General features: G+C 37.5%; 1 protein-coding gene across 1 annotated transcript; it reads right to left on the reverse strand.

Moving 5' to 3' along the window:
- Positions 1–460: 460 nt before the first annotated feature.
- Positions 461–22,448, reverse strand: tspan13b (tetraspanin 13b). The gene is made up of 7 exons (XM_084738905.1): positions 22,274–22,448; positions 18,245–18,458; positions 12,241–12,408; positions 10,026–10,106; positions 6,100–6,213; positions 5,882–5,992; positions 461–1,272 (listed from the first exon to the last, which is right to left on the reverse strand). Exons 2-7 carry the CDS (start codon positions 18,305–18,307, stop codon positions 1,198–1,200), a joined length of 612 nt encoding a protein of 203 aa, XP_084595031.1. The 5' UTR covers positions 18,308–18,458; positions 22,274–22,448; the 3' UTR covers positions 461–1,197.

Consider the following 22,448-nt stretch of genomic DNA (forward strand, 5'->3'; position numbering starts at 1 on the left):
AAAAATTCAAAATAACACAGACCTTGTTGTGAGCAGTTTCATGAAGTAACTACTTTCTTTCTGCACTAAAATCTACCAGAACTACTTTAGAATCTACCAGAACTACTTTCTTTTCTATGAGAAAGAAGGTAGCTCCTACTCACAATGAGGTCTGTGGATTATCTTGAGTAACAAGGCCATGATCTTTGGAAACAGAATTGTGGGGTTTTTCAAATGTATTTTTTGGTGTGAGCTCCACAAGCTGAGTGCCATTTAGTCTCATCATACTTGAGAGAGTGCAGACATCTCTACAGCTGAAATCTCCAAAACTCTGCTGCTCACACCAATAAAATCTAGATAAACAGCACTAAAGGCCAGGGGATTTTGGTGTGGACTGTTCCTTTAAGTCTGACATTTTTTTTTTCAAATGATTTAGGGAGATGAAACACACAAAAAGTAAAAAAGAAACTGACAAAACTGATTCCTTTTCTTCCATTAGTGTTTATTGTGTTTTACAGTACAAAGGCTCAGACCGGTGGTTTACAGAATCATCGTTGCAGTTCTCATACAGTAGCTCATATCTGCAGAAGAGTCATGCAAAAGGCCAAATACACAGCACGCAGCCAGGAGCAAGGCAAACTAGTAGACCAGTGACACACACACACACACACACACACACACACACACACACACACACACACACACACATACACAGATACATATGCTCACACACATTCTCAAATAAGCTATAACACTCTCAAATTATCTTCTGAAATAATATTCACACTTTCATACACGGTCATAATAATTTAGTCATCAGTATGCACAGCAGTTTGACATTATTGCGTTCAGTGAGACCGACTGAAAAAACAACAACAGTGGATCAGAGTCAACATCAGGCAGGCTGCATAAATACTTCTCGAAATACAGCAGACTGCTGTACACAATATTCCCTCTTTTTCAGTGAACTAACTGTTCAACATGTTTAGTATCACACTTTTTTGTCTGCAGAGCTGTCACACACTACCCTCACACACAATGCCTTATTTTCAGGACACACTCCACTCTTGAAAACCAAACACATCACATGAGAACAGCGCTGCAGCAGCAGCCGGTGGAAACACACAGCTCAGTCTTGTATTTACAGTTAAAGCCCAGAGAAGGTCCATAGAGGTGTGAGGTGACAGTGCAGAGGGGCTGGAGCTGGTCCTGTCTGTCTCACAGGAAAGCACTGGGGTTCGCCCGGGGGTCCTTCTGGTTCCTGTAGCGATATGTGAGCCACACTCCCAGAATCTGACACAAGAACACAAGGACAGTCAGATAACAGAGCACACACCACAGTAACATCAGCTGATCTTTGTGCTGAATAAGAATACTGGTTTGTATACACCTGGTATTAAAATACATCCTAGTGATCTGATCACAAGTGGACAGCTCTGAGGACACATGTGAACGCAAGACGCACTGAGGTCCCATCACCCAGGCCACATGGTGGGCCAGGCTGCATGTGACCACATTCTTTTAAGCAGTGTGTATGCAGTGTGTCCTCGTCCACACTGAAGGACTGCCTACTCAACTGACATCCTGTAAGTCAGCTATAGTGCTCTCTGACCTGCACTGATAGGCAGCAGATGTCTGTGAACACACCGTCTGTTTCAACTGACTGTAACTGAAGTAGTGACCACAACATCCCCACACTCCCTTTAAAAGTCATGCAGTTTTGGAAGTTGAGAACTGAGGAGAAATTTAAATTTAAGTTTGTGACAAGTTCTTAATCATTTATGCCTTCTTGTAAATTTGACATTAATGATGACACTAATGCTTAGCTAACATTAGCATAACAACTGAGTTTGTAGGCTAATTCAATGACGCTGGAAACCAAGTTACATTAGAGCTTGATTAGAACATGAAACTCGAAGTTTAGGACTTGGGACTTGAGGGCAAAGACTTGAGACTTAATTGTGAGTTGCATAAAAATGACTTGGTCCCACCTTGAACTACACATCTACTACTACAGCTACTACTGCTATTGATGCTACTACTAGAGGGGTTCATTGATAAAAACAGATAAAAGCAGTTGTTAGAATGAAAATGAGGAGCCATCCTGGACTGAAAGTTCTTCTCACTAAGGCCAGAGATTTTGCTGTTTAACTATGTGTTTGCGTTCGTGTATGCGTAGCGTTAATTTCTGAGGATGTGCACAACCATCGCTCCAAATGGATGCAGGATACGCGAGGTAGCCATGAAGTGTAGGGATGTGTAGGGGTGCGTATGTGAACACGTAGTTAAAAGCAAGTATAAGACTTCAACAATATCAAGTTGTTGCTCTGATAACTGCCACACTAACTTTCCATGGCTCAGTGCCCTATACGCCTTTTGATCTTTGGCTAAAATGATGTTCACTAGCAAAATTCTGACATGGAAATTTTCACTTTCACACATCATATCAATTTATGTGATATACGGGGTGGCACGGTGGTGCAGTGGTTAGCACTGCTGCCCCGCAGCAAGAGGATCCTGAGTTCACATCTCCTAGCAGGCTGGGGAGCTTGTGGCTGAGGCAGGGCCTTTCTGTGCGGTGTTTGTATGTTCTCCTCGTCTCTGTGTGGGTTCTCTCCAGGTACTCCGGCTTCCTCCCACAGTCCAAAGACATGCAGCATAATCAGTGGTGGACAAAGTACTCAACCCCAGTACTTGATTCAAAGTATCGATACTCCTGGTCAAATATTATTCAACTACAAGTGAAAGTTGCTCAGTCAAAATTTTACTTGAGTTAAAGTACTAGAGTTCTTGCTTTTAAAAATACTTAAGTATTCAAAAGTACATGTTTTTAAAAATACTTAAGTATTCAAAGTACAAATTACAAAGTACATTTTCTAATATCAATACATGCTGTATTGTTTTCATGATACATTTACAGAAGCTTGTAACTCTCTGAAACCATCTAATGATGCACTGACCTGCTTGTAGAACCACTCTGCTACACAAAGTCCATAGAAACACCTATAAAAACTTCAACATAGAAATACAGTCTAAACCAAAAAGGACAGCTGTTGTCATTTTCTGATGTAACTGTATTAAAATCACATCATAACATTAGATTGAAGCTGACTGTAAAGAGTTCTCCAAGTCTGTTAAATAACTGAAACTTCTTTCTGTCTTCAGAGGCAGTATATATACATGAATTATGTGGTATTTTTCACCCCAATAAAAACAATCCAACTTTAAAGCTACCTGGAATAATTAATAATTATAATAACATCTTGAGGTTTAATTTTGTCTTTCTCCTGACGTCACCATTACTGCTTTTTGTTTGAATGAAAGAGGGAGAGTTTGCTTGTGCTTGTTAGTGCGCCTGGACGTATTTCCACTTTTACATCAGTCCCATTTGAGCTACTGTGATTGGTTTCTTTCTGTGAGGAACACAGCATGTGACCAATTGTATTTTAAAAAAGAAAAAACACCAACAGCTGACTTCAAAGATTAGTCGAAAAGGAACAACAACCTTCCTACTAATGTAGTGGAGTCAAAAGTACAATATTTGTCTTTGAAATGTAGTGGAGTGAAAGTAATAAGTTTCCATAAAAACAAATACTCAAGTAAAGTACAGATACTCAAAAAATGTACTTAAGTACAGTACTCAAGTAAATGTACTTCACTACTGTCCACCACTCAGCATAATAGGTTAATTGGTAACTCTAAATTGTCCATACAGTGGAGGAAATAATTATTTGATCCCTCGCTGATTTTGTAAGTTTGCCCACTGACAAAGAAATGAATGGCCTATAATTTTAATGGTAGGTTTTAACAGTGAGAGACAGAATATCAAAAAAAAAAAAAATCCAGAAAATCACATTATATAAAAGATATAAATTGATTTGCATTTCATTGAGTGAAATAAGTATTTCTTTGTCAGTGGGCAAACTTACACAATCAGTGAGGGATCAAATAATTATTTCCTCCACTATTGGTGTGAGTGGTTGTCTGTCTCTATGTGTCAGTCCTGTGATGAACTGTGGACTTGTCCAGGGTGAACCCCGCCTCTCGCCCAATGTTTGCTGGATAGGCTCCAGCCCCCCGTGACCCATCAAGGATAAGCAGTTACGGACAATGAATGAATGACAAAGGAAATTTTTGCACTTGTAATACCCAACTGCTTCTAATATATTGTTACTATCAAGCAAAAATCTTGCAGGTCCAAAACTGTCACTTTTCAGAAAATGCAAAAAAAACCCCAAAACTAAATTTTAAACTAACTGAATGCTGCTTAGTTAAAGTTGTTCCTTTTAATATTTTTCAATGGTTAAATATTTGTAAAAAGCCCAGACAGACATTGAGGGGGACCAATAGCATTGATTCCTGAAAAAAAAAACAAAAAAAAAACTGAAATGTCAAAATTTAGAGATACAAGGTTAGTGGTCGATAGTGACGATATCTGTTCTTTCAGAAACACTTGGCAACTTTTTGTTTACCAATCACTTGTTATACCTTCTCTAATCAGTTTAACACCAGCACATGTCATCATTAGGAGTTTTTTAATAAGTAGCCAGCTAATTAAAAAATATATTTATAATCCCCATTCTTTATAATTCATCATTGAAATGTTCTTTCTGTGAATGCAAGAACAGGAAGAGAAAAAAAACAACAACTGCTCGACTGGAAGAATCTCAGTCGACTGCTCTGGGCCCCGTTTCCCACTAGAGTGTGTGTTTGAATGTGGAGGCAGCCTCTGGGTATCAGTACACAGCTCTGTCAGCTCAGCAGCAGCAAGGCTCAGTACTGTACTGTGCCAACTCACCAGGACCTGTGCTGGTCCTCTCTACTGCCACTCCAACACTGACTGTTACCACTCCCACTGCAGTCACCGACATATAATGTTACTGCTGCTCATACAACTGTTACTGCTCCGATTAGGTTTATTCCTGCAATTGCAGCTATTGTTGTTAATATATGATTTCCGCTGGTTTAACAAGGTAAATTTAAGACTATTATGAATGCAATTTAAGACCAGTTTTATGCCCACACCATCAAAAATGTTAAATAATGCCCTGTTAATTCATTAAAGGAGCAATATGATGCAATTACACATGCAAAAATGAGAACGACAGTCCAAATAGCGAGTTGGAGCCATATACTGTATATTAAATAGGCTGAAATCCTACATGACACCACTACCTTCCTCACCAGACATGGGGAAAGCTCTGCAGGCTGCAGAAGCTCTGCAGGAGTGCTGGACACATGTAACATTGTAAATTGACAAGACACAGTTAACAATAGACGACAAGTCCTCCACTGTAAGTTGATCAGCTGTTTATAACTGTCATTTGTCTGTCAATGTAAAGTTCAGCCTGTTATCCTGAATACAAAAGCTCTCTGCTCTGAAACAACACACTCTGCACTTTGAGTTTAGTGTCTGCATGTCTCATTGTCGGTCTTAACATTTTGCTCAATTTAACATTTATAAACATGTGCCCAGAATAGAAATTTTAAAGATTAAAGACATTGTGGCTGCAACTCTAACTTCAGATGAGTATTTCAACTTAATATGTGTCCTTTCTCTGATGACACATTGTGGTCATTTTATGATTTATTACAGTAAATATATACATACATAGGTTTCACCTTTAATATCCATTAATCTCTTAATGAAAATTTCCAATGCAAACAGCACACTGTAAGATGCCAGAAGTTAACCTAACTTTATAAAAGTAATGTTAACTTTATAACACAGTCAAATTTTAGGATCAACATTGTATTTAAGACATATTGACAGACTATTGGATTTTAGACTCTTTACGATCTGTGGAAACCATTTAATACAAATACTACTATAAGTACTACCACTAATAATAATTTTGCACAGCATGTGACAACCCTGAGCAGTGTCGTAGCTGTGGCTCACCTCAGTGAAGCTGAAAAACAGTCCGATCCCTCCTACAAAGCGCAGAGCCTCTCCAGCGTGTTCCTGGATCTTATCAGCGCAGGGCTGACATGAGTGGTTGGGAAAACAAGCCTGCAACAACAAGAATGACATGAATCTTATTGCTATTCTTCAAATGATTAAACCCATCAGTCTATGCTGCACTGTGAGAGGGGACAGGAGCACCAGTGCAGACTCACAGCATCACAGGTGCCGTTGGGGTCCACCTGTTTGAAGCCACAGCAGTTGAGGTTCTTCTCTACGTCCCTCTGAGTGCTCTGAGAGTTGTTCCAGCCCACCTCCAGCAGGTGATCCTGCAGCACACACACACAGTAGCAACATGAAGCATTACTGTTCATCTGACAGCATTTTCATATTTGGAGTTTGTGTGTAAATATCTGAACCAGTAACAGCATTTTGACATGTTTATTTCACTGTGTCCTATTGTATGTAATCAATATTTATAGTGTTTTACATTTTCATGAATCTGCAGCCTTGAAATATGAAGCTGCATTTGGGGTCAGCGAGGTAACTTCAGAGTTTTCAGTCCTACGACAGTGGTTCACAGGGTACATCACCATGGTAACTGAACTGAAATGCTGAATGCCTACCCTGCACCGGTGCATGTTATGTTTGAGAAAAGAGATCATGGTGGACAAAAGTACCACCTACTGACCAATCAACTCTCTTTAAAGTCTTATGATGAGTCACATGCTGCAAACAGCACTCATTTACTGACCAGCATCACGTGTGTGATTTAGTGCAGAGGTGTCATTTTCATCTTTGGCCTCATCAGCACTCAAGGGGCCAGTTGTTAACTAATTGTTATATTATATTATATCATATATATTGTATATTATTTGTTATATATACAATTGTTGTTACATAATTTCCTGTAAATTACTTAGAATTGGTTTTAGTAATAAATTAACAATTGATAACTAGCTCTGAAAGCTGGAAAAATAATGTACAACTATTAGAAATTTAATTGAAAAAAAAAAAAATCAGTAATACAAAAGAGTATAAGTGAAAAAGTCAAAATAACAATATTGTTTGAGCTACTATTCATGTTACTAGCTACAACCACTCAGCTAAAGTCTCACAGCTGTAAACAGCTACATGAAAGTAAGATGCTATTTAGCAAATCCTGACATCCAGGTGCCTTCAGTGTTTGGATAACAGGAAAATAAATATGCATTCTGGGACATGTAGTTTATAACACCATAATTGTATAACTGAATTGAAGTGTATTTCACAAATTCTTCTAACACATAAAATGAGGTGCCAGCCTGTGGGCCTTGAGTTTGACATGTGACTTAGTGTGATTGTAAGGTCTGGTGAAGCCAGATAACCCAAAGACACCCTGCATATACTGGACTCGGTTCATAGTACAGGCCTCTGGTGCTTGACGGTCCTCCTCCTCCTCACACAGTCTCTACACACCAGTGTACTCTGGCAGAAAGGTTTCTTGGATTTCACTTCACCTTAGAGTGTTTTCATTGTTGTTAGAACTAGTCCTGATCAGGTCCACCCCAGCTGACAGTCAGTCCATAAGGACCAGGGAGGGCAAAACCATGCGGCAATTATTGGACTGTGTCCTATTTCAAGAGTAGTCTATTTTACAGCTGACTTACACACTTTGAAATATGGGTCATTTTAGACAGAGCAGGTCTGATCTCATTACCTGCTCCTCATCAGTCACATTAGAAAAGTGTTGTGAAGTTTTCTGTCTTATTTGTGGTTGCAAAAGCAGGGGAATGTTCTGTGGGTCATCAGAGCTTTAAACAGTGACCACAGATCACTTCCACTTCATTACTGACGCCATAAACACGAGCAAAGCCTCTGCCTGAGAGGGAAGAGGATATTCATCACTGCTGAATTAGTCTAATGGATGATGTTCCCTGAGGGTGCTGGGGTTTGTGTGTGTTTAACTGCACATTCATCTCTTCACTTGGTGTTTGTAGCTAATGCATCGCTGCTCCTCTGAGGCAGGAAACAAAGGCTTGTACCAAGTTAAATATCATCAGTCTGGGGTGTTTCATCATTCACCAATGAAGTGTGTTCATGTTTTTTGTTGCAGCCATTTCCTCTCATCCTGCCTAGCCCTCTCCTACTTCACTTAGTGATTTCCTACATGGCCCAGAATGCCTTCATGTATATCCTGCACTGTTTTTTTTTTTTTTTTTTGTTTTTTTTTACATGTGACAGATGTTCTGGTGACTGAGGTCCACTTGAACAAAAATATTATACAAAAATATACAATGTGGTGAATTTTCTGACACTAAGAAAGGTTGCTAAAATGCACCATTTAACAGGTAACAGACATGTAGTTTTATTTTGTGACACTGTGTTCTTCTCACATTACAATATATTATTATTAATATATAAAGACACATTCCATGGAGTGGAACAATCCTCCTTTGAGGGAAGATGAGGAGGAGATAAGGATTAAGACCTACAAATCACAGTGCTATGTGAAGCCCCATTTATTTTTTATGGGATAAAAAAAAATTGCCCCTCAAAGCATAAGATGGAAATTTGAAATAAAAACCCAACATATTCTGAGGCTTTATGGCTCCAATTCAGAGGTAGAACAAAACAGAGGAGTGTGAAAGGGAAAAGGAGCTCCTGGTGAGTTTTGAGGTCACTCTTGAGAGGCTGAGATTAAAAGGCTTTTCACACGAAAAGCATTCATACAGTAGAACCTTCTCAGACCTAGTCCAGGATTAGACAGCTGTCACACCCACAAAATCCTGGTACACACAATGGGCTAACCCCAATTTTAGCCAAGGGCTTGCTGGCCCTGCTCTGCAGTCCAGAGTTTACAGGGTTATCGCCTGAAAATCAACTGAACATGAGGCTAAAAGGTGCCAGTGTGAAATGGGGCTATATTGTGGTCAATGAGAGTCATTCTAGAACCCCAATTCCTAAAAAGTTGGGATGCTGTTTAAAACGTACATAAAAACAGAATGCAATGATCTGCAAAACCTTCTCAACCCATATTCAATTAAATGCAGCTTTTCTTTTAACAATATTGAGTCAGGGTTTGGGAACTCATTCATTCATTTTCTGTACCACTTATTCCCGAAGGGTCGCGGGCTGCTGGAGTCTATCCCAGCTGACATTGGGTGAGAGGCGGGGTTCACCCTGGACAAGTCACCAGTTCATCACAGGACTGACACATAGAGACACACAACCACTCGCACTCACATCCACACCTACAGACAATTTAGAGTCACCAATTAATCTAGCATGCATGTCTTTGGACTGTGGGAGGAAGCTGGAGAACCCAGAGAGAACCCACGCAGACAAGAGGAGAACATGCACACTCAACATAGAAACACCCTGGGGGATTTGAACTCAGGACCTTCTTGCTATGAAGCAGCAGTGCTAACCACTGCACCACCATGCCGCTCTATGTTTGGGACCTGAAGACACTAATTGTTGAAGTTCTGAAAGTGAATTTCTTTCTCATTCTCGCTTGATGTATGACTTAAAGTGCTCAGCTGTCCAGGCTTTCCATCGTTCCTTTATGAGCATTCCACAACTTTCCCAGTCTTTTGTTGCTCCTGTCCCAACTTTTTTGGAACATGTTGAAGACATCAAATTTGACAGCAAAGTTTCACTTTGAATAGAAGTTGAACATTTGCAAATCATTGCATTCTCCTTTTATTTATGTTTTACACAACTTTGCTACTTTGTTTTACTCAGAGCTAGTAGATGAAACATGCTCAGGACAGCCCTGGCCTCAGTGTATTAGTGTGAAAAGAAGTTAAGCTTTCAACAGACACAAACACACATGGTTGGTGAGTATTACTAGCTAGCCAACAGCTAACGTTTGCACAGTTGGTACAAGCTGTTTGAGGCCAATAAACAAGTTATAGTGGCCAAATAATTGCTACATTGCATTGTGGTCTGTTAAAACTACTGCATTTTTAGCAATGTGTAGTTCTTTCTCTTAAACAGTGTTGTTCAAGTGGTCCAATTATCAAAACATGTACATAAACACAAGCTGGATTCAGAGGGACTGCCAGTCCTGTTTGATTGCGTGTTTAAATGTCTTAGAATGGACTTTTCGACTTGCTGGAAGCTGCTTTAATGGAGAAAGTGAGGATTTTCATCTTACCTGTTGCTCTCTGTTAATGGCCAAGCAGGCACTGGAAACAGAGAACTGCACGATGAACACCATGAACAGGATGATCATGTACTGAGCATCACTGTCAAGGAACAACAACAGACACACACATCGCAGTAAACACAGTCCTGCCCACAGGCAGTTTTACTACAACATATAGTTGACACTACATTCAGAGTGAAATCAGCAGTGTATATGGCTGAAACAGAGCTGTACACACGGTCTCTGCATGGCTGACTACAGTGTGAAACATGATTCTGCTCTGGATCTTATTGCACATGAATGGAAAATGGATTTTCCAAAACACTGGTGCAGAGAGCAACACTATGGTAGATAAAAAACAGCTTGTGGCTCATAAACATGACAGGAAATTCATTATCAAGCTTCTCCCTTCTACAAAATATACATTCACACATTCATCTACAGTGTTCATCAAATATTCTGCACTCCTTTTATTAGTGAAAATCCATTTTGGAAAATTACAGTCAAATGTATATATATATATGTATATACATTTTCTGTATTTTGCTTTACCAATAGTTAAAATAATAACGATCAATTAATCATTAATAATTGATTTGATACAAAACAAGTGTTTTTTTCCCTCATTTTGACTAGCTGTTTTTTTGTTTGTTTTTTTTTCTCTCATTTCAAGTTTTTATTTCTTTATTCAGAAAATGTCTCCAGCAGACAAAACAAAGCTAGATGAGGTGCAGTTACTGCCACAACGACTGGTTAAATATTCATGAATACGTTTTTACCAAACTGAAATGATGAAGCGTGTATAACATGCACTTTTACAGGTTCGCCTCAAGAAACAGTTCATGCACTTATTCTCTTTCTTTCAGACAAGTGAGACAAGATGATCCATATGATTCTTATGTCTGGGTGTAAAGTTCAGAGTCAGGACGTGGTTAGCATCACTTTAAAGGCAGCTTTAATCACAGAAATTCTGTGTGTTCTGCTGTTAATCAGTGATTAAGTCTCCATGTTCAAGTGACAAATTATCTTAATGTCAAATGAAATGTCTAATCTGGCTTCACTGGTCTGACAACAGTCACAACCTTCATGCTCAGTTTCTAAAAACTGCAACTGGTTTGTTTCTTTAGAGTACACACTTTTATTTTATAGTATATTTGATTATGTATATGTGGGAAACTCTTAAAGAGATAGTTCACCCCAAACTCAAGAACACTGCGCTATTTATCTATCTAGATCTTTTTGATGTGAGTTGCAGAGTTTCGAAGATATCAGCTGTCTGCCTTCTCTCCAATATAATGGGATTACATGGCACTCAGCTCGTGAAGTAGAAAAAATATATTCAAACTCAATACCTGTGTTTCTTTCCAAAAATCATGACCCAGTTACTCAGGATAATCCACAGACCTTGTTGTGAGCATTTTCATGTAAGAACTACTTTCTCTCTGCAGAAGAATCTACTGGAAGTCCTACATGAAACTGCTCACAACAAGGTTATCTTGAGTAACTGTGTCATGATTTTTGGAGAGAGACGACTGTTTTTGAATTGGCACCACAAGCTGAGAGAAGGCAGAAATCTCTATGACCGAAATCTCCAAATATCCAAAACTATCTAGATGGATAAACAACACTACAGGTCAAGGGGAAAATATGTATTTTTGATTTGGTGAACTGTCCCTTCAATCATGATAATTACAGCAACAGATCGTAGTGATTTTACAATAATCTGCATGCTGTCATCCAAAACCATATTTATATCAACACTCTTTCATTATAAATTGAAAAAGGCATTTGTATTTGAAGATTAGTTCACATATGGTTTTCAGCCTAAATGTCTTGGTCACGATCAGCTGACTGAAAAACACTTCCAGATGAATTTCAAACCAGCTTTGAACAAATAAAAATAATCCAAACTCAAATCATCATCATTCTAATCTGGATCCATGTGAGAAGAACAAGGCCCAGATCTGTGATCACGCTGCAGTCACTGCTGTCACCGCAAGTCTTCTGTCATCTGCTCAGGGATTTTAAAATTACAACCTGCTTGTGACGCTTTAACACATAAAAAGAATGGCAGCAGTGTTATTTTTATGTAATTAAGAGTTTCATTCCTTTTTTAAATAGTGATAAAGTTCATGCCAGGTGACATTTTCTGGCTGTCAATCATATGTCTAAGAAGTAAAACAAACAGCAGTGATGATGTATGTTTGAGCAGTCTGAAGGATACGAAGAAGAGCAGGACCTGGTGATGCTTCATGGCCCCGATGAGACCGGCCAGGGCCACGAAGAAGAGGAACACGCCCACACCGATAACCCCGCCCACCACTTGGAAACTGGAGACCAGACCGAACCACGCACCCCACGCTGCGATGCCAATCATCAGCAGGCTCACCATCTGCAAAACACACACACACACACTGAGTCTTAGTGCTATAACTATTGTGTGTATTGTTAATAATATCTGTGGGTAATGGGCTATCACAGTAATACTGGCAACATGTCACTATTGGCATATATATTATCCATTTTCTTCAGAACACAAAGCAGATTTTTTTTTTTCTTTCTTCCTTTTTCTTAACACAAGTTTATATATCACTCATTCTTGAGAACTGGGACAGAAGTGTATTTTGAGGGGTTTTGGATTTTTACTTTGCAGTTATGTTGGAAAATATAGTTTAAATGATTGAACTCTTGGCTGTTGAACCTTGTTATGGGCCGACCCCTACCAATGAAATTTTTCATTAAATGTAGATGTCAACTCTGTCTGGAAAAACCTGGAGTTGACAAAATGTTACTTTTTTTTTCATTTCACATCATAGTCGTAATGAGCAGCCATTTTATTTTTTATGTGTCTCAGAGTTCTCTTAATGTTAATCAAAATACACATTTTTAAACCATAATTCTTATTTAGCTTTGATTTAGAAGGACTACAGTCGACATGTTATGGTTGAGACACATCTGATAACAATATTTTTTTTATTAATTTCTCAACAGACAGTTTACCAGAGCTTCGGCAGAATAACCACCTTTTTTTTTTTTAAAGCAGGAAGTGAGACAGGGGTCCTTAGGGTATAGCTGACCCTTTTTATGCCTGATTAAATCAGGTTTTTGTACAAAATCTGTTGACAGAAATCTGGGACAGAAGTTTAAAGGGCCAACATTTTCATAAAACATATACTTTAAAACAAAGATAATTATAATATCAAATGTTGATACCTATGTTATCAGAAGGTATTGATCCTTTTAAATTTTGAAGGTTTTTAACACATTTTTAAGTTGGGTGAAGTTGTGAATTCTTGTCTGGGACAAGGCTGTTTTCTAGCACAGAACAAGTTTAGAAACATAATTCATATACATAAACCCTAAAAGAATAATAATAAAAAAAAAAAATGGAATCGTGTAGGTGGGTGTTTTTTTCTTTTTGGTTGGACATGATTCATCCTCAAGACTGGGTGATATGTATAAACTATCCTGTCAACATTACATATCTTATAATGACAAAAATGCATGTTGTGTATATATTCTATATATTACATCAGCTGACATATTGATATTGGATTTTTTTTTTTAACTTGCTAATATCTCTAACGATATTGGCTCCAACAATCCAGTACTGGCCATCCCTATTTAATATAGTTTTATACTGTAATTTGTGATATATGTAATCCTTATAATAATTGTAAGATTTCAATATAAAATGAAAAAAAAAATTAGCAGACAGTGTCACTTCAAAAAACACGGACCCATCTAAAACCTGAAACCCCATCAGGAAGACAAACAGCTGACAAACATTTAATCTAGAGCTGCAATAATTATTGGATTGATTCATTATAAATCGATTATTAAATTAACGTCTAACTATTTTGCTAATTGATAAATTGGTTTGAGTCACTTGTTAAGCAAAAGAAATGTCAGAATTTTCTGATTTGAGCTTCTGAATATTTTCTGGTTTCTTTACTTCTCACTGACAGCAAACTGAATATCTTTAAGGTGTGGACAAAATGTAACATTTTAAGACATCAATCAACATTTTTCACAATTTTCTGACATTTTCTGGACCAAACAACTCCTTGATTAATTGTGATCTGATCTGACAGATTGACTGTTAATGAAATTAACTGTTACAGGACAGACAAATATTCAACATATTTCAATCAACAAGATTATGACAGGATCAATGAATCAATTAATTGAGAAAATGATCTGCAGATCAATCAACAATGAAAATAATCAATAGTTGCAGCACTGGTTCAGTCTCCTATATGAACTCTGTCCTGGGTTCAAAAGGAGTTTTATTGTCTTGTGTGTAATACTGTTGTCTTACATCACTGAGTGTGTGGACATTGACCGCCAACCTTCACCTGCAGCACAGACACACACTCACCTGTTAACTGCTACATACACTGTCAGGTGAAGTCAGACTTCATTATCCCAGCAGGTACACAAACACATTCAACATTAAAGAAACATGCAAAAATGTGGACTGATCACAGGGACAAACAGTATAAATGTGAAACCACTTGAAATAACAAACAGCTCAGTGCTGAATACATAAAGTGTTAGGTGCGGAGATCACATGGGCTGCTAATAGCTGTGCAAACAAAAGAGGCTTTGTGTCTTTTTGTCCTCTGAGCAGGAACTCTGTGCCTACTGAAGGTGGGAGCTCAAACTCCCTCTGCAGGGCCTGATCAGGACAGTCCAGAACGTCCCCGGCCCTCATCAGTACCTGCCTGTGGAGCTGCAGCTGACTCAGCACGAGAACTTTATTGGTCTCCACCAACATGGAACCAGCCTGATCCAGTTCCAGCACCTACATTTGAACCCTTCTGCATATTTCCACCAAAAATGAACTGGCTCAGTATCAGAAAAGTTGGTCTTACTGAACAGGTTGTTCTGCATTGTGAAACATCCTCTGTTGATGAGCATCCTTGATTACAATGGTTCCATTCAAAACTGGGGGAAATACAGACTGGTTAACTAAACTGTACCGAGATTCCAATGATAGTGAAAGGAACCATTCAAGAACCAGATGGATTTTTGGTGAAAACAACATGGAGCCATCCCTGTTCCAGTTCCAGCACCTACATTTGAACTATTCTGATTATTTCCACCAAACATAAACTGGTTCAGAAACAGAAAAGTTGGCTCCAAGATGGAACCAAAAATATCAGGTTTTCTTTGGGAACCAATGTGGATCTGTCTTCTTCTACAGGTTGCTGTGCATTGTGCAACGCCCTCTGTTGATGAATATCCAGTTCCACCCAAAACTGGTGGATACGCAGGCTGGTTTACCAGAAGCACTAAGGTTCCAATGATCTTATCATCAAAAACGAGAGCTAATTTGGTGGAAACTCAACGAAGCGTCTGTACAACAGAGTAGAGCCATGAAAAGTACAGATGTCATTGGACCTTTTTAAAAACTACATCTACATTTGGTTGGAAGTTCAACTTGCTATCAAATAAGGTACCTAAATACTTGTGACTTTCCACCAGCTCAGCTCATTTCCATCAGTATCTGTCAGCTTTGGCTTGGGTGTTGACTTCCTGAAGGTTTTTAACACATGCAGCTCAAGAGAAGACAAGTTGTCCCCTACTGGCCCATGACCCAGTGTTTCTCCTCCAGGAAACTTACTGTAACAGAACCCTAATCTGTCTGTTCTAGTAATTAGACTGCTGTTTGTGTAAAGAACACACAGGAGGCGAGCCAGTGGATCAGTTAAGCTTGTTTGACAGAACACAATAGTCTATAAATAGGTTCCCATGCACCCAATTGCATTTTTGTAACCTATTTTTTAGGCCGCTAATAGTATTTGCTAACCACATTTGAGGGATCCTGCAATATTGGCAAATATATCCTGTATTTTTAACTTCAGTATCAGATGGGTCCTACCTCATACAGCCTCACCTCAAAAAATCACTTTAAGTGAAATTTAGTGGCATCTAGCAGTGAGCTTGCAGACTGCAAACACAGTGCCTCACCCTCCCCTTCCAAGCATATAAGAGAACCTACAGTAACTGTGAGAACTTACAAAAAAACATGAAAGGCTACATTTAGAGCCAGTGTAGGTTGGACATTCTGGGCTGTATACAACATTCAATACACACACACACACACACACACACACACACACACACACACACACACACACACACAGACACACACTACTGACTCACATTCAAGTGCAATACAATCTGTGCAATAATGTCTTTGTACTTAGTCCTACTTGCACTATTGAGTACTTTTACTTTATTATTGTATGTAATTTGTAAATACATTTGACTTTACATTTTACACTGTTATATTTATCTTGCTCTGTCTTTTATTGTTAACTTACCTACTAACTTTTAGGCCTTTAATTTGTTAGGACAACTGAAGCAAGAACAGGAAAATGGGTGGCAGCAAAGGGCTGCAGGCAGAGGTGCCCCAACACAATTTTCATAAGAATGTTATATTCCATTTCTGTTATATTCTAACAATAGATTATTATTACTGTTATTATAATTATTATATTGCTGCTGATTATCATCAGTTATATACAGCCTCATGTTCTGGCTTTGCATTACTAAATATTGTGGACATGGTGGTGGTTTTTACACCATAATGTTACTGTAACATTATGATTTGTCTCCTCATGTTCTATTCTTTATTCAGTACTATGTTTCTTCATGATCATCCAGTAAAGCCTCTTTGAATTTGATCTCTTCACACTCAAACAGAGGCCGAGATATCACACTGTCTGTTAAGAAAAATATAAATTAGCAGAAGAAATGACATACCCTCCTACACAGCTACACTTGGAAACATAAATGTGTTATTATTTGCATATGGAAAAGAATGAATTGACTCAATTTGAAATGTAGAGAAATATTACAAGCATTGTGTGCATAAAGAAAAGAAGAAAAAGGAATGGTCTATACATTCAAGCCTGGTCTGGGGTTTGTTTTGTTTTATTTCATTCATTTATTTTTTCAGATTTTTTGTGATGATGTTACCATGAAGGATAAGTGGACAATAACGCCACCCAGGACACAACTGCTGGTCACAATCTGAAGGATGCTTTCAGAGTTGATGGAGTGAGTTGATCAGGTAGAAATACACAGCTGTTGAGCTTCTGCTTATGTGGAGTATGATTATACAATTATGCAATAAAATTTAACTGAAATGAATATTTATTGATTGAATGCTCTAATGGTCTGCTCTAATAGCTGCATCAGTTGAATTCCAGTGCCTCTGTTATTTATTTATTTATTTTAGATTTTTGCAGATAAATATGTTTGGATGGATTTTCTTCCAACCAGTTATTGTCATTTTGCCTTACTTACACTTTTGAAATCCCAATATGTATTCATTTAGAAGATGATGCCCATATTTATAGTTAAGTTTTACAGCAAAATTGGCTTTGAATTACATTAAACACTGACATTAAAAAGTCTTAAATTTTTATTGCTGATACATGTCGACACCCTGTAAAAGTTATATTATATTTCAGACTTTTATTGATTGTGGAGCGATTCATCATGATCATCCCTAACATAGCTGCCCAATCTGATGACATCGAATCAGATGACATCATCATGACATCATCAGTTATTTTCTCACACTTAACAGATCACCAACAAAATAGCCTACATTATACAGCAGATTGGCCCTTTAAATGATTGTTAGTATTCATGTGCAGGCCCCCTCTGTGGCCCCGCAGGTGTACTATGAAATACAGCCTTGTTGGAATCTGCACGGGGTCACTCTCTCTCTCTCTTTCTCTCTCTCTCACACTCACACACACACACAAACACACACACACCCATGGTCCAAGTTGAGAAAGCAGAGATGATAAGACTATCAGAGGCTGCAGTTCTCCGTGGAACCATAAAACACCGCGATGGAAGCAGAGAACACTTCAGGCTTTAAACTCTGGACTCACATCATCTCCTCCTTTAAAGGAAACCCGGCTGCTGGTTTAAATATGCCCTATCTCATTTGTATTATGGGATGGATCCAGTGAGCATCTGATCCTGTCCAGCAGTGAATAATTGATTAAAGCAGTGTGTGTGTGTGAGAGAGAGAGAGTGTGTGTTGATGTTGTTGTTTACAGCAGGACATTTCCTACAGTATTATACATATTAAACAGTATTGTTGTGTTTACAGGATGAATAAACCTTGTAGTTATGTGCTGATATAAGAGCAGTATAATGCTCCATATGGCAGCCGCTGTGTCGGCGGTGATACTCACTACATAGAGGATGTTGAGCGCGCACAGGGAGTGTTTGGAGCAGGTGAATCCAGCGCAGCCCATCGTGATCAATCAATAAATCCGATCAATCCTTCAAATAAGAGTTTCAGTAAATATCTGCTCTCCACAGATAAAATCCAGAAGAAAAAAAATTCTCAGAGGGAATAATTCCGCTCCCAGCTGGAATAGATGATCGCCCAGCAGCAGGTCCAACCTGGAAAGAAGAGACACTGACGCGTCAAGTACACACAGCACAACAGGAAGTTACATACCAAGCCTTCAAAATAAATGCATGGTATTTGACCCCGGAGAGGTGATGGTTTGTATGGTAACTTGACTTCAAATAATATGGCAGACACTGATGGACTGTAACTAAGTACATTTACTGAATTAACCTATTGTATGTCAGAAATATGTAACAAATTTGATTAATAAAAAAAAACATAATCAGATTGCAGATACATTCAGTAAAAATGGGGATTATTAGCAGGATTACAATTTTAAAATAAACAATGATATCCTAACATGCACAGTGCACACACAGCTGCCAATTCATTACCATGACCTCTAATGAAAAAATGTTTCACTGGGTGGAAATCTGAACAATTTTTGTCTTTAAATCAATCAATCAATCAATCAATCAATCAATCAATCAATCAATCAATCAATCAATCAATTGCACTCAACAAAGGAAGAAACAGGTGAACAAACTAATAAACTTAACAACCAACATAAAACACTGCATAAAATACTGAGCTGCAACAATAATTGACTATTAAATTGATGTGCGTCTATTTTGATAATCGATTATTGATTTTGAGTCTTTTTTAGGGACAGAAGGTCTTTCATATAAATATTTTCTGGTTTCTTCATTCCTCTTTCTTTGAGTTGTGAATGGAAAGACATCTAAGGACGTCATTTTGGGTAATTTTATTTTCAGACATTTCATGACCCAAACAACTAATTGATTAATTGAGAAAATAATTGATCAATTAATGGATAAAGAAAATTATCATTAACTGCAGCCCTAAAATCACTATATTAGGAGAAATAATTTCATGAATGAAAAGTAATCAAGTTACATTATTTTCATACTGTGATATTTGGATGAGGTCACTGACTACATTTTTTTAACATGTAATTAGCAACTGTATTAGAATACATTTTTAAAGTTACCCTCCAAACCCTGCTTGTAGATCATTTTACCTCTTTTCTTTTCATGCTACTTTCCAGTTTATAATACAAATCATATACCTTTTACTTCACTACATTTATCTGACAGCTTTAGTTACAAGTTATTTTACAAGTTAAGATTTTTTACATGAAAAACATATAAAGACTTTATAAAAAGTTTTGTTATAAATGAACCCTACAGTTTATATAAGTATAGCTGAAATCATGATGTATTTCTTTTTGAATGATTGTAATAACTGTAATGTATCTGTAATAATGTAGAGGTTTGGACTGCTGGTCGGACAAAACAAACACTGTGAAGGTCTCAGTTAATCAACTATCAATTAATTGGTTAATGGAGAAAATAATCAGCAAATTTATCTATAATGAAATAATTATTAGTGTCAGTCTTATACAAAATAGTTCAACATGAGCTCCACCTCAACCAACTGCAGCAGTCAAATGTTGCTTTTACATTCATGACTGAGTCACAATCATCTAATAAGATCATGTATAACAGTGGAACAATCACAGGGGACATTTTACTATGTTTAATACTAGTAAGTGTATTTTAAATAACCACGTACAAACCTAAACAACTAACTTCTAAGACTCAGTACTAGTTTCCTCATAAGTAGTTCCAGTTACTTTCCAGGAAAGTTACCAAAAAAGTATTGAAAAATTACAGACCAGAAAAATGAAGTTGCTGTTGCAAGACCTCCACACAACCAGCAGTAAAAGTCTAGTGAATAAAAACTGATTCTGAGTCTAAAAATACTTGAATCAGGTTTAAAAGTTCTTGCCATGTCTAAGTCTTTAACAGCTGCTAAAACCTGCAAATTCTCCCAGAAATACTGAGGTCCTCACAGTCTGCTCAATGATCCCCACAGGCCTGTCTGCACTCAGTGGAGGAGGAAGTATTCACATCCTTTACTGCAGTGAAGCACTAATACCACACTGTAAAAATACTCTCTCACACGTAATATCAAAAATGTGAAATTCTTCTGTCAGTGAGTCTGACCAAGCTGCTGGATTAGAACTGGAGTTGGTCCCCAGGCGCTGCACAGCAGCTGCACACCGCTCCTAATCCTGAATACAGAGAGTGAATTTGACTGTATAATTGTACTCTGTATGACTGTATGATCACAATAAAGCTGGTCTGTACCTTTACAATTTAAATTGTTATGTTAATGATTTCCAAAGGAATCTCCTTCATAGAACTTCTCAATTTAAATAAAATTTGCAGAAAATATAAATGAAGAGTTAACATAATAGATTCAATCCTGGTGGACATATTTACAAAAGGAAGAGTTTCTCATTATAATGGCACATCAACTGATCAGCTTACAGTAAACATGTCATTATAAAAAGATAAGTGGTAATGATTTCATGCCAAGAAACTATGATATGCTGTTAAATGATCCAGTAAAAGCCTATACAAAGAGATCATATCCAATAATTCATTTACAAGAATCTCTTGTGTTTCATTTCATGCTTTGGGTGAAACATTAATAACATGGTGATATTGTGTTATGATTGAGCTCAGTAGATGATAATGTCTGTTTGAAATGGGCTGTACAGAAGAAATCAACATTCCAGCAGAGTCATTTTGGATGCATGGACAGTCAGAACAGATCCTTTAGGAGAGGAAAGAAACCCAAAGGGACTATAGGAAAACCTCCCATCCAGGATTTACAGTTTATCATGAACATTTCTCTCCTTAACCTGACAATACAGCAAACTAACCAAGTTGTTATAATAATCATAAAGGAAGATTAATGTTCCTTTGAATTTTAAAGCATATTGTTAAAGAGTAGTTTGATAATAAGTTAGATGAATATTTGTTTGTTGGATATGAATGAACATCAGAGTTCATTAAACTGAAATGGTTAAATACATTCACTAAGCTGTGCTTAACATATATAAAAAAATATTATATATATGTATATATATATATATATATATATATATATTATGGATGAAGATACATGTTAACATATATATATATATATTAGTTGCTTTCACAATTATTGTTGATATTTAAGAAAAAAAAATCTTTTTTGGCTTCTGAAGATGAGGCATGCAAAAAAAAGTTTGGTAATCACTGCATAAAACTATAATAGAGGGTAAGAACACAGGATTGATTTACCAGTTTTCTAGTGATGGGATTTAAGACTTTTTGACCTGTTTATGTTTTTTTTTATGCACATAATAAATGTGGTCTTTCCTGGTCAGTTCTACATCTACAGATGAAGGAAGGATCATTTGATCACAGACATCTCATCATCCTCACCTCTGTAGTGTTACTACTACAACTCAGTCAGCTGATCGGGTGCACGCTTTACCAACTGAGCTATCCAACTGCTGTGATGCTGTCCACTTTGCTGTTGTATCACAGTGAATTTCCCTGTTGTGGGACTAATAAAGGAATATCTTATCTCATCTGTGTTATTACAAGTGTTTTCTGTGTTGTTCTGTTGTTTGAATGAGCAGAAACAGTCTTGACATGTCATAATAACAAGATAAATGTCACTACAACCATAAAATATCTTGTCATAGAAAGAAAAAGAAGAAAAGAATCTCTCTTCTTATAAAGAAACATGATTATTCTCATGGTGGCAGTAACACAAATTCACTGTAAAGAGACAAGCTGGATTATTGTTTCTGTCTGTTAATGTGATATTCTACATTGAACAAGTAATCTGATTATTTCAATAACAAGTTATTACTAAGTAATGTCAAAGTAAAATTGAATGTGTCTTTCAGTTTGTTCAGGGTTTGATTAATTGCGGTCTGAAATTCCATGCTTTTATTTTGAAAACAACATTATACTAAACCCGGTGTTGGCGTGCTCACCTGTTTAAACTTGACGCTCGTTGGGCATATGACTCAGTGAGGGACGGGCTCCAGAGCGTCCAGGCTCCTGATTGGCTGCAGAGAGGTCCTGTTATTTCCTCTGCAAATCTTCCAGAAACACTGACTGTGGATCAGTTCAGTTCAGGCCTTCATGTTCAGGCTGTGAGGACAGGAT

This window comes from Lutjanus erythropterus, chromosome 16 (genome assembly GCF_056507025.1).
Source record: "Lutjanus erythropterus isolate fLutEry1 chromosome 16, fLutEry1.hap2, whole genome shotgun sequence".
NCBI classification, from domain to species: Eukaryota; Metazoa; Chordata; class Actinopteri; order Lutjaniformes; family Lutjanidae; genus Lutjanus; species Lutjanus erythropterus.

What these genes read in the sequence shown, in the direction of transcription:
- tspan13b (XM_084738905.1), bottom strand. Translation starts at nt 18,307, where the DNA reads ATGGGCTGCGCTGGATTCACCTGCTCCAAACACTCCCTGTGCGCGCTC. An exon ending in CCATTAACAGAGAGCAACAG is followed by an intron (nt 6,214 to 10,025) that starts GTAAGATGAAAA and finishes TGTGTGCTGCAG; the next exon opens with GATCACCTGCTGGAGGTGGG. An exon ending in CCAACGGCACCTGTGATGCT is followed by an intron (nt 5,993 to 6,099) that starts GTGAGTCTGCAC and finishes TTGTTGTTGCAG; the next exon opens with GCTTGTTTTCCCAACCACTC.